The sequence below is a fragment of the Myotis daubentonii genome, chromosome 3 (genome assembly GCF_963259705.1).
Source record: "Myotis daubentonii chromosome 3, mMyoDau2.1, whole genome shotgun sequence".
Lineage (NCBI taxonomy): Eukaryota > Metazoa > Chordata > Mammalia > Chiroptera > Vespertilionidae > Myotis > Myotis daubentonii.
The window spans coordinates 193,058,175-193,070,739 of record NC_081842.1 but is presented as its reverse complement, the minus strand read 5'-3'; the positions used below and the strand labels follow the sequence as shown (position 1 = coordinate 193,070,739).

At 43.2% G+C, this 12,565-nt stretch overlaps 1 protein-coding gene across 3 annotated transcripts in view; it reads left to right on the top strand.

Moving 5' to 3' along the window:
• The window catches only part of SMAP2 (small ArfGAP2), a 47,728-nt gene extending 38,092 nt beyond the window's left edge, over nucleotides 1-9,636 (top strand). For 2 of the 3 annotated variants that reach the window (XM_059690108.1, XM_059690106.1), the window contains 6 exons: nucleotides 1,428-1,514; nucleotides 2,526-2,607; nucleotides 3,565-3,674; nucleotides 5,236-5,401; nucleotides 5,832-6,148; nucleotides 8,262-9,636. In XM_059690108.1, coding sequence (XP_059546091.1) covers nucleotides 1,428-1,514; nucleotides 2,526-2,607; nucleotides 3,565-3,674; nucleotides 5,236-5,401; nucleotides 5,832-6,148; nucleotides 8,262-8,387 — 888 coding nt within the window. In that variant the 3' untranslated portion in view covers nucleotides 8,388-9,636. The remainder of the gene's footprint in view (nucleotides 1-1,427; nucleotides 1,515-2,525; nucleotides 2,608-3,564; nucleotides 3,675-5,235; nucleotides 5,402-5,831; nucleotides 6,149-8,261) is intronic. The other variant, XM_059690107.1, reaches the window with a different exon arrangement.
• The last annotated feature ends 2,929 nt before the right edge of the window (nucleotides 9,637-12,565 follow it).

Here is a 12,565-nt window from a genome sequence, read left to right as displayed (position 1 = left end):
TTTGTCTTTCATACTTTTGCCAGTATACTTTCCAGATGTTGTACTATTTTATACTGTCTTCTTAGCACTCACTATATTAGAGTACTAGTTTTCCTTCATCTCTACCAACATTAGGTATTATTAAGATCTTTGTCGTCCCCCCCCACCCCGCAAAAAAAGGGCATTTTAAATTGCACTTTTTGATCAGTAGCAAAGCCTTAAATTTTCACATGTATGGTCTACCTCTTTTCAGATGCCCGTGTTCTTAAGTTTACTTTGTGGTTCTGTTTGACATTTAAATGTTTATATGATTTTTTTTTTTACATATATTTTATTGATTTTTTACAGAGAGGAAGGGAGAGAGATAGGGAGTTAGAAACATCGATGAGAGAGAAACATCGATCAGCTGCCTCCCACACATCTCCTACTGGGGATATGCCCGCAAGCCAGGTACATGCCCTTGACCGGAATCGAACCTGGGACCCTTCAGTCCACAGACCGACGCTCTATCCACTGAGCCAAACCGGTTTCAGCAGATTTTTAAAATATGACCAATAACACGGGTGAAAATATTATGAAACAGCCTCTGAAAGTAACAAAAACTGAGAGAGACTTTCTAATATATTTTTTTTGATGTACTTGGTTTTATACAGGCGACTCATTTGGGATATTTTGCAATCCTTTTACTCTTTTTTGGCCCTATTTCCTTGATTATTGTTTTTCTAACCATTAAGCTTGACATTTTTTTCCTGATACAAAAAAAGATAAAGATGGAAAGAAGTTATAACTGAATTTATAAAATCACAAAGGATATGTATTAGTTAGATGAACATGAACTTATTTCACCAAGATGAGGGGGGACCCCTCAAAGCATGAGCAAATTAAACTTGAGTCAGAAAGGAGCAGCAGACGGGCAAAATGTTTTTTCCTCTGTAGATAGCCTAACCTGCACATTTCAAGAGTCATAAGACGCCGAGACCGGTTTGGCTCGGTGGATAGAGTGTCGGCCTGCGGACTGAAGGGTCCCAGGTTTGATTCCGGTCGGGGGCATGTGCCTGGGTTTCGGGCACATCCCCAGTGGGGGATGTGCAGGAGGCGGCTGATCGATGTTTCTCTCTCATCGATGTTTCTGACTTTCTATCTCTCTCCCTTCCTCTCTGTAAAAAATCAATAAAATATATTTTTTTAAAAAAAAAAAGAGTCATAAGACAGATGAGGGAGGGCGGGTGCTTAAGGTATTTGAAGGATGCCTCTTAGAGCATTGAGGCTGATGTGGACGAGGCCGACTCTCATACCCCACACCAAGAAACTCCAAAGCTTGTCAGACTCCTGTATCAGAGTCAACAGGGACTTTTTGTTTCCTTTTTGGACATTTGAAATGACAATTTATCAAAACTGCTAGTCACTACTGGGCCTGTGTTCTTTGTCTTGTTTTTAAATCATTATAGAAAGAAAAAGATGACAAGTGGAAAAGAGGGAATGAGCCAGCTTCAGAGAAAAAAATGGAACCTATTGTTTTTGAGAAAGTGAAAATGGTAAGTGGGAAAGTATTTGTACTCTGTGGATGGCCTCAGGTGTGTTTATAAGTGTGGAGGGGTGGCCTGCGGTTGATAGCATATTGTACCTGGGATTAAAGGGTTTTGCATTTAGATGAGCTCACCTGCTGCCACTTCAGCTTCTTTCCCAGCTAATTGTCGCCTAATCTGCTCTGTAACAGTTTCTTTGGAGTTAGATGGCAGCTTAGGAACCACATCTGTTCCATTTAAGCAAAAGGCATGTTCCATGCCAGAATATCAAGGCTGTATGACACCTTCTGAGTAGATGTTACCTCTTATTAGATCTTCTGTATCTCATTTCCTGTTACAGTTAAGAACAGTCCAGAAGCCAGGCCAGACTGATCCATGTTAAGCAATCACTTCTTGTATTCTTGCTCTGTCATATTGAAGTAGACACCTTTTTCTTTCCACAGGACATATTGTGGCTGTGGTAGTGGATATCTAATATCAGATCTTGGAATCTTAGGAGAGAGGACTTTTTACTGTTTGCTTAAGGAGGAGTGTTTTATCGTCATTCTGAATCGCACTGTCTAAAGAACACAGTCATTAGTGATATTGGCAGAGTGAGTTAGGTAATCTTTAGACTGATCTCCCTTTTGGTATTAAAGGTTTTCTAATCACTGGGGGATTTGCTGGCTTTTGGCTCTTGTACCATCAGACACCTACCTTTATTCTTGGTTTTTCCCGGAACCAAAACCTGCTACTTCTGTTGGACCCCTGATCTGTGGTTGTCTTGGTTTCAGACAGACCTGTCTCTTTGGAAAGCCAAACAAGCACAGATGACACCTTTGCTTTTCACTTTAGGTTTGATTTATGCACTTGTACCTCTGACTTGATTCTTTCACCTGACACTTCCTGAGTTTTGTTTCTTTGGTTACTCTCTTTGAATAACATCAACCATACCACAAGGAAACCTGTGGCTTTACAGTGGGGAGGGGAAAGGGTTCAAAACACCTGCTTATTTCTTTCAATAACATGTTTTCGCCTTAGCCACAGAAAAAAGAAGATCCACAGCTACCTCGGAAAAGCTCCCCGAAATCCACAGCACCTGTCATGGATTTGTTAGGCCTTGGTAAGAGTCAGACTTTCCTACTCCCATAATCTTGCAAATTCTCTCTGACCCTGGGAAGCTGGGCAGAGATGGGAGTCTTTCAGTCTGTATCCCTGTCACTAAGAGTGTTCTCTCGTGTTCTTCCTATTGTTTTGGGTCTGAGCAGTTGTGCTAAGAAAGTTTTACTGTGACATTTTCAGAGCGACAGTACAATGGAGTGGTTAAGAATACAGCCTTGAGAGCCAGAGTCCCAGCTCTGCCACTTGCTGTTATGTGACATTGGGTAGTTCACATAACCTCTGAACGTTCCTTTCCTGTCTATGCAATGAGGATGATATGAGTGTCCGTGTCAAAGGTGTTGCTGGAAGGATGAAGTGAGATAATGCCTCTAAAGCCCTTAGCCCCTTGCTTGGCACATACTAAGCACTCAGGACGTGGTAGCAGTTTTCACTAAGCCAGCACCTGTGAGCCTTGCACCGTCCCTCTCATTTTTCAGGTGCAGCCTGTTTCTGAGATGCCCCTTATCTTGTACTCATTTTTCTCTAAACCTTAAAACCCTGCCCCATTCAGAAGTAAACCTGTTCTTTATCTTTCACAGTACTGATGGCTGTACTTTATTTCAATCCATTTCTGCTGATTTAGGTGGTTGGCCACTTAGGCTTCTAATTTTAATGTATCTTCAATTTATCTCTGAAAATGAATCTTACGCAGGGTTGTCTCTCAAATAGCCAGAAAGGAGCCAGCCAGCCCCCTTTGCCTGGTAGCTGGGCTGCAGGCTTCTCCTGAGTGCTCTTGGGAATGTGGGGCAAGGCCTCTCTTGAGATGCCCCATCCACGCTAGATGGTTCCAGAAGCCTAGCTTTCCAGATCCATGATGGAGTAGATGGACTTTCCCTGTCTTCATTGTGTCTACAATAGAAGGAGGGCCTGGGCTTAATGAGCAGTGCTACATTTTTTTTACTTTAATCTTTCTTTCCAGATGCTCCTGTGGCCTGCTCCATTACCAGCAGTAAGACCAGCAATGCCCTAGAGAAGGACTTAGATCTTTTGGCCTCTGTTCCATCCCCCTCTTCTTCCGCTTCCAGAAAGGTGAGTCTGGCAGGCTCCTCAGGATTTAAAGAGTATTCTGAAAAGAGTGATTTTGATCACTTAATCATGGAGCTGAGTCATGCTTCCTTGGTGGAACTAGGCTTTGGTTTTCTTGGTTCTTGATTCTTTCCTTAATACACTGTTGTCTCTGTTACAGCCTAAGATTACGTTCGTTCCATTCTCTCCTCCCCAAAAGGGTGGGCCCTTTGAGTGGGCTTCTGTCTAAGGGGTGTCAGGTTGTACAGCTGATACTTGAGGTCAACTCCTCGGCCTGAGTTATTGCCAGAGGATTTGTAGGTGTGAAAGACTTGAAACATTTGATGGCTACTATTTGTGGAATATCTGCTATGTACCAGGCACAGTGCTTGGTGTTTTTGTATATTTCACTTATAATTTAAAATCTTCATTACAGTCCTGCAAAATGATATTTTATAGATGAGGAAACATTAGTTCAGAAAATTTATGTGCCCAGCATCTAAACTCAGTTCTTTCTGGCTGTATCATTTATAAGTTGCTTTTATTTTTATTTTTTTATTGATTTTTTACAGAGAGGAAGGGAGAGGGATGTTAGAAACATCGATGAGAGAGAAACATCAATCAGCTGCCTCTTGCACACCCCCTACTGGGGATGTGCCCGCAACCAAGGTACATGCTCTTGACCGGAATTGAACCCGGGACCCTTGAGTCTGCAGGCTGATGCTCTACCCACTGAGCCAAACCGGTTAGGGCGGTTGCTTTTATTTTTAAAATTTGTCTTATATGTTTAGCAAATTAAATTGTTTTACTAAAGAACAAAGCATTGTTCCAGAGCTTAACTATTAGGTGTTTTCTGATATTTGTTTGGTAAAAATGTCAGGAGGTAGGTTCCATGCCAACTACTAACCTCAGCCATCAATTCTTTTTTTGTTTTATTTTTTAAAATATATTTTTATTGATTTCAGGGAGGAAAGGAAAGAGAGAGAGAGAGAGAGAGAGAGAGAGAGAGAGAGAGAGAAAGAGAGAGAGAAAGAAACATCAATGATGAGAGAGAATCATTGATCGGCTGCCTCCTGCACGCCCCACACTGGGGATTGCGAGCCTGCAAAACCTGGGCATATGCCCTTGACTGGAATCCAACCGGGACCCTTCAGTCCACAGACTGATGCTCTATCCACTGAACTGAAACGGCTAGGACTTTTTTGGGGGTTTTTTTGTTGTTGTTGTTAATCCTCACCCAATGATATTTTTCCCATTGATTTTTTTTTTTAAGAGTGAAAGGAAGGGAGGGGGGTGGAGGAGAGAGAAACATTGATGTGAGAGAGACACATTGATTGGTTTCTTCCCACATGCACTCTGGCCCGGCCTGGATCAAACTTGCAACCCAGGTACATGCCCTTGACTGGGAAACAAACCAGCAACCCTTCAGTGTGTGGACTGACATTCTAACCACTGAGCCACATCAGCCAGGGCCAGCCATCAATTCTTAATGCAAATGTTAGAAGCAACAGAGAAATGAGGGAGATCTTTACAGAGATTCCCATGAGGACCATCCCAATTGTCCCCCTGCCCTCTTTGCCCTAAGGTGGTAGGTTCCATGCCAACTGCAGGGAGTGCCGGCTCTGTTCCTGAAAACCTGAACCTGTTTCCAGAGCCAGGGAGCAAATCAGAAGAAACAGGCAAGAAACAGCTCTCTAAAGACTCCATCCTCTCACTGTACGGATCCCAGACGCCTCAGATGCCTGCCCAAGGTAGAGTTCTTGGGGGGGCCTGGCAATATGCCAGATAGAGACACGAGGACTTCAATGTAGGAGTTATTTGTTGCGACAGGGCAGTTGCTATGGGGGCTGTGATATCATACTCCAAACAAGCCTGCGCGTGAATGACATTTCTGTGAAGCCACAGAGTACCAGCAGATTCTTCTGTGGGCTCTGGTGTCACATGTCTGTGAAGTCTGACGCAAGCCTGGATCTAGACCGTAAAGGGGAAGTAGCTAGGTCAGGAACCCTCTGGTGGGAAGCCATGACAAGGCGTGTAGGCATCTGTGTAACTGTGTGGCTGTGTAAAAGAGCATTCTGAGTTGAGTCCTGAGAAATTCTAGTTGGAAAGGAGCAGCCAGTGAGACTTTGGGCTGACTTTGTGTGCTTTCCTAACAAATCTGTACGTATGTTCTCTTGGCAGCAATGTTCATGGCTCCTGCTCAGATGGCATATCCCACAGCCTACCCCAGCTTCCCTGGGGTTGCACCTCCTAATAGCATAATGGGGAGCATGATGCCCCCACCAGTAGGCATGGTAGCTCAGCCAGGGGCTTCTGGGATGGTTGCCCCCATGGCCATGCCTGCAGGCTATATGGGTGGTATGCAGGCATCAGTGATGGGTGTGCCAAATGGAATGATGACCACCCAGCAGGCTGGCTACATGGCGGGCATGGCAGCTATGCCCCAGACTATGTATGGGGTTCAGCCAGCTCAGCAGCTGCAGTGGAACCTTACCCAGGTAAGCTACCCCGTTTTATTTGGGACAAGAGTTTCCAGACTTCCTCAAGGCCACGTCACTTTGTGTCTCTCTCTTATCCTTTAAATCTTCACAGTAGATGAGATAACACAAGAGACATTCTTATGCTTACGTTTGCATTTATTTTCTTTCTTCTTTCTAGAAGGTCTATCCAAATTCAGACTTTCTGCAGAGTTCTGGATTCCTGTAGAATAAGGGTAACTGCCAAAACCTAAATCTCTCTATGCATCCATCAAAACAAAAACAATCTTTACAGATAAACAAGGAGCGCAAATAAAACCTATAACTTACCCATGGCTACCACGTCCAGTAGACAGAATGCTCCAGACTTCAGATTACATGGCAGTTGGCATATAAACACCTAAACCCAGCAGAGCCAGCCTCACGGAGGAGGTGGCAGACTATAGATGAAATTATCCCCAGAAAGAGAAAGACCTACCCCAACTGGGAACATATGGAGAAGAGGTCTGAGACCTGGTAGGTTAGGGCTCCCGTTATATGTAGAACCAAAAATAAGGGGTTGAAATATATAGGATTAGAGATGACAGCCCTGGAAGACGTGGCTTCTAGGGGAGGTGGGGTGACTTAAGAGGAGAACGTGATCTTTGAAGGATGGTGTATTTCGCCACCCTTCTCCCTGCAAAATAGCCATCTCACTGTACTAACAGAAGAGGGCCTCTTGAACTGAAAATGGCACTAATGGACTGTAACAGAAGAATGACAACTAATAATTGTAGAAAAATAGGTATCACATATTCTCAAAGAAATATGCTTCAGGTATGTATTAATTACAGTGAAAAATATAATGACAGTTACTACCTTAGCCAAGTGATCAAACGTAAAATTACCAACAGTGGGACAAATTAATATCATGTGCTTTCTGGTATCTTGCACTAAGACCTAAGAAGGGCATAATATCACCTTCATAAATTATTGCCAGAAATGGATTCAATCATATAAAATCCAAATGGAAGGATTTTCTGCCAAGTAAGTGGCCTCGATTCTTAAAACAGTGTCAGGAAAAAAAGAAAAATGTGGTGGGGGAAGTGTTCTAGATGAAAGGGACTAAAGAGATATGAAAATGAAATGTATATCAGAATATTGCATTAATCTTAAATCTCTTGAGCATGTTAATTATATTGTGGTTCCAGGAATGTGTTATTTATTATGAAATGCATCCTGATGTAATGGGTGAAATGTCACAATATCTGTAGTTTTTAGTGCCCATCAAAATGTTTCAAGTTTATACAGATGTATCAGAAAAGATGGCAAAATGCTAATAATTGGTGAATTTAAGAAAGGAATAGAGGAAAAAAAGAGAAAGGAATAGATGGGCTTCAGTGTACTATTTCTTTCAGCTTTTCTGTAAGCTTGAAGTTTTCTTTAAAAGTTAGTGGAAGAAAAATAGACTCCCAAAGAAAAAGAACTTCTAGAGAAAATGTCCCGGGCTTAGGAAATGTAAGGTGTTTTGCTTTGATGGATTGTTTCTTCAGTTCTCTGCCAGAGGCTGGTCTTTCAGTCTAATTCAAAAAGAGGCCCTGACCCCACTGCCTCTTTTCTCCCGACAACTTCCCTTCTCAGGCACCGAAGACACGGTGGGCTTTTTTTTGTGCCTTCCTTTGTTCATCTGAACACTCCTGTTTCTTTCTCTCTCTGCTGGAGCGTGCGCAAGCACTTTCACTGGCAGTAATAACTCTGCTGGAGATCAGGCTGGGCGCTGGCGAGGGGGTTTCTCTGTACTCTCGGTGTTGTTGATGGCAAATGAACAGTTGGCCCCTTCTCTTTAGGATGAGGGCCTGGAAGGAAAAAACAGTAACTTCTCATGCTGCTTTTATGTTGTCTCGCTCCAGGATTCCTTCTTCCCTCCCTGAGTATGATTAGTCTCTGTCAATATCTCTTTTCTGAAAAGTCCTTCATTTACGTGGTCTGGTGTCCTTGAAATGCTCTATTGAGGTTCAGAGCAGTTAAGTACCATAAGAGTTCTTCTTTGTCTCATTCTCCCATCCCCACTGACGGAAGGACTCCTGCCCTGCCTTTTGCACTCATTGGCTGCATGCCCACATCCTGGTCTGAAAGTCTCCTCTCTCCCTTTCAGATGACCCAGCAGATGGCTGGGATGAACTTATGTGGAGCCAATGGCATGCTGAGCTATGGACCGTCGATGAGCGGCGGAAATGGACAGGCAGCAAGTCAGACTCTCAGCTCTCAGATGTGGAAATGAATACAAATCACCTATATGGCTGCCGCTCTCCCCGCCCCCTCTCTCCCCCCTTTTCCTCTTTCTCCAACTCTTTCACCCCTTCCCCTTTTCCTACCTCTCTCTGTTTGGTTTAGAAATTGCTCAATCTGTCATTTGGGGTTTGGCATTCTGCCCAGCCCAGCCACTTCCGAGACACGCAGACCTCTCTGTTGTTTTATATGTACATGTCCCCTAGCCATTCCGACTTCCTCCCAGTCACCCCAGTCCTCTCCTGCACCAGCACCTTAGGAATTCTTGGCAGAAGGCACTTACTGTGGAAGGTTAAACCTCCAATCAGATTCTCAGAAGGGTCTGTAGGTGTGTTTTAGGCAAAGAGGGAGGGTTTGGAGATACTTCCATGAGTGTTAATAAACTATTTCTACATATTTAAATTATTAGTTGAAGAGGGAGGGATTATGCTCCCATGATTCATGGGAATGAAGAAAGTACTGAAATAAAATCAAATACTTACTGGGTCTTAGATCAGGTTGGCCCCTAACCTTGGGGAGATACAAACCCCATCTATGAGGATGAGCAAAAACATTACTCTCCGGTCCCCTGCATTGCTTTCTGGATCTGAAGCTCCAGGACTTGCTGCTTCAGTCAGCCTTTATTAACACCAAAGACTTATGGAGGTCCCTCACAAAACACACAGCCCTTCCCCTGCCTCCATCCTGCCTGCAGTAGGATCTGGCTCCGCGGTTGCAGGACCAGCCCTTCCAGAGGGAATGCAGAGCTTAACGCGTGTATTGTGCGTGTGCGTGCGTGCGTGTGTGCGCGTGCGTGTGTGTGTGCATGCGTGTGTATGTGTGTGTGTTCCACCTCCCACTCTCTCCCCATCTGCTCTGAGTATTTTTGTTTTTGGTTTTTCAGGTTTAGGTTTACAACAGAGAGGAATTAATTTATCAACAGCCTAAAACTGTTGCCAGTTTTTCTTATAGTTAAAAAAAAAGAATTGCAGTCTCATTGATGGCTCCTCCCTCCTTTCCCCTCCCAACCTGCTAATCACTCGTTCATGCCTGTGTATCCGGGCTGCTCTGTTTCCCCACCTGTGCCAGGGATGAGGCAGAGAGCCCAGGCAGCTTTCCTCTCAGTCATTGTTCACCCTACTTGAAAATTAAAACAAGAAAACTTTGCTTAAAAGATTTCAGCTGTGGGAACCACAATCCCTGGTTGCCTTTCTCCTGTGTATGTGTAAATTCCTTAATAAATATTGCAGGGAAGCACCGTTTGCTTGCTGTTACTGTGTGTCACTCTTGGAGGAGGGTGAGTTCCACCCACATTTTCGCGTTCGGGGGCCAGTTTTCTCATTTCCTGTGTGGGGCAAACCCAAGGGCCAGGCCCAGGCCCAGGCCCAGGCCGCAGAAAGGGGGCCTTTATCCAGGAGTGTCTAGAGCTGTGAGCTGAGGAAACTGTGGACATCTGCACCTGCTAGAGTCACAGAACATTGGAACTAGAAGCATTTCCCCCTTCCCTGCCTCCCTGCCTTCCTCTGAATACACCTTGTGAATACTTCCAGATGTGAGAGGATAGCACAGTGGCTAAGAAAGGAAGCTTGGATCAAGCTGCCAATATTCATATCCCTGCTTACTGTGTGACCTGGGCAAGCAATGAACCCCATGTCTCAGTGTGAAATAGGCTAAGGTAATACTTAGGTAAAAGGAAGCAGTTCCTGTGGTGCATGTAGCACAGTATCGAGCACTCATCACTCAACTGTTAGCAAGTATCAGACCTATGTTAGGCATTCATTCATTCAACAAATGTTTAGTGTTTACAATGTGCCAAACAGTGGCTTAGGCTCTGAAATAAAGTAATGAATCAAAACTCCCCAATCTCATAGGGTAGTGTGGTAGGAGAGGTGGACAATAAAGTAAAATGATTTCATTTCAAACATAATACAAGGTAAGTTAAGGGGGAAAAGTGGGTATGGGACCATTTGAATAGAGAATTCAGGAGGAGGTGCCATTTGAACTGAGGCCTGAATAAGCAGCCAGTTGTGTGGGGATCTGGAGAAGGAGCCCACAGAACAAGGGTCAATGTCTGCACTGGAAATTGTTTGGCTGGAGTGTCGGTCTGGGAGCTGTTACAGATTGATGGTATGGAAAGCCTTGAGACTGGGGCTGTCACCTAAGAAAGCCCCATGAGACGAGGACTGAGCCTGGGGCCCATTGGCTTCTAGAATTTGGAAAAAATAGATCAGAAAAAAGGAATTTGACATAGTCCCCACTCTTCAGCTCACAGTCTCATGGGGCAACAGACTTAGAGGAGAGGTAGTAGTTAACCAGCGGGTGGGAAGGAGAGTATTACAGACAGACAGTAGGGTGTAAACAGAGCCCTACAAGAGCACAGAACATTCGGGCAAGCACAGCAATTCGATGTTTCTAAGGTATGTGAATTGGGGTGGTAAGAGGTAAGACTGAGGGGGGTTGGGCCAGGTGACAGGGGCTTCCTATACCCTAGGAAGGGGTTTAACTTGAAGTGTTGTAAACAGTGGAGAGACATAGTCAGATTTGAGTTTTAGGCAGCTACTGAGAACAATGTGTTTGAGGGAGTAAGACCAGATCTAGGGGACAGAGAAAGGGTAGGAGCTGAACTAGGGCCATGGTAGAAGGGATAGGGGAGAATGGAGTGGCTGAGAGCAGCAATCCATGAACTGCTTTTGAGGTATGTGAGATGCTCAAAGGTGTTTCATAACAACACTGAAACGAGTTTGGGAAAGATTGCATATTATGACACCTCTTGTGCATCTGGAATATAACATCCTAATGGTAATGGCTCTGGAAAGTCTTGTGGTAAAGACTTTTTACAAAATTAATTCTGTTTTAGAGCAGTTTTAGGTTAACAAATCTGAGTGGAAGGTACAGAGATTCCCAACCTCCTCCTCTTTTGACCTTGCACCAGAGAGGTACATTTGTTACAACTGATGAGCCTACACTGACACAACACTGTCGCCACCAATTCATAACTTACATCAGGGTTCACCCTTGGCGTACATTCTATGGGGTTTGACAAATATATAGTAACACCAACTCAACATTATAGAATCACACAGATCAGTTTCACCATCCTGAAGATCCTGTGAGGTCTACCTATTCCTCCCTCCCTCCTGACTCCAGGCAACCACAGGTTTTTGTTTGTTTGTTTGTTTGTTTTGTTTTACTGTCTCCATACTTGCGCCTTTTTCAGAATGTCATAGTTGGAATCATACTACATACAGCATTTTCAGATTGGCTTATTTCCCTTAACAGTATGTATTTACGTTTCCTCCATGTCTTGATAGCTCGTATACTTTACAACTGAATAATATTCCATCGTCTGGATATATTACCATTTATTCACTTACTGAAGGACATCTTTGTTGCTTCCAAAGTTCTGGCAATTATAAGTAAAGTTACTATAGGAAAGAGGATGGGACAGATTACCAGGGAGAACCAACAACTTAGGTAATGCTTTATTTCTTAAACTACAGGAAAAATAAGCAGGTGATTATTATATGGATCTTTATACTTTTTTTTTTTTATCTTTATACTTTTTAGCCTGTCTTAAAATGCTGCTTTCCTGGTATATAGTAGTGAATTTATATAACAAGGATTAGAAAATATAAACTGCTGAAAAAATAATTTTAAAGATAATAATAAAAAAAAAGTAAAGTTACTATAAACATTTGTGTGCAGGTTTTTGTGTGGACAAATTTCTAATTCATTTGGGTAAGTACCATGGAGTGTGATGACTGGATTGTATGATAAGAGTATGTTTAGGGTTTTTTTTCGTTGTTGGGTTGTTGTTTTTTTATTGTTGTTGTTAATTCTCACTGGAGGACATTTTTCCCATTGATTTTTAGAGTGGAAGGAAGGAGGGGAAGGGGAAGAAGAGAGAAAGAAAGAGAGAGGTGAAAGAGACACACCAGGAGTAGGGATTGAACGTGCAACCCAGGTACATGCCCTTGACCGGGAATCGAACCAGAGAATCTATCTGCCCTTCTGTTTGAGAGCCTGTGTTCTAACCACTGAGAACACCGTCCAGGGCAAGTATGTTTAGTTTTATAAGAAACTAGTGGCCTAGTGCATGAATTCATGCACATTGAAAGAAAATTAATTACAAGAAATATTTTTTTTATTTTTTTAAATATATATGTATATTATTAAAATATATATATATAT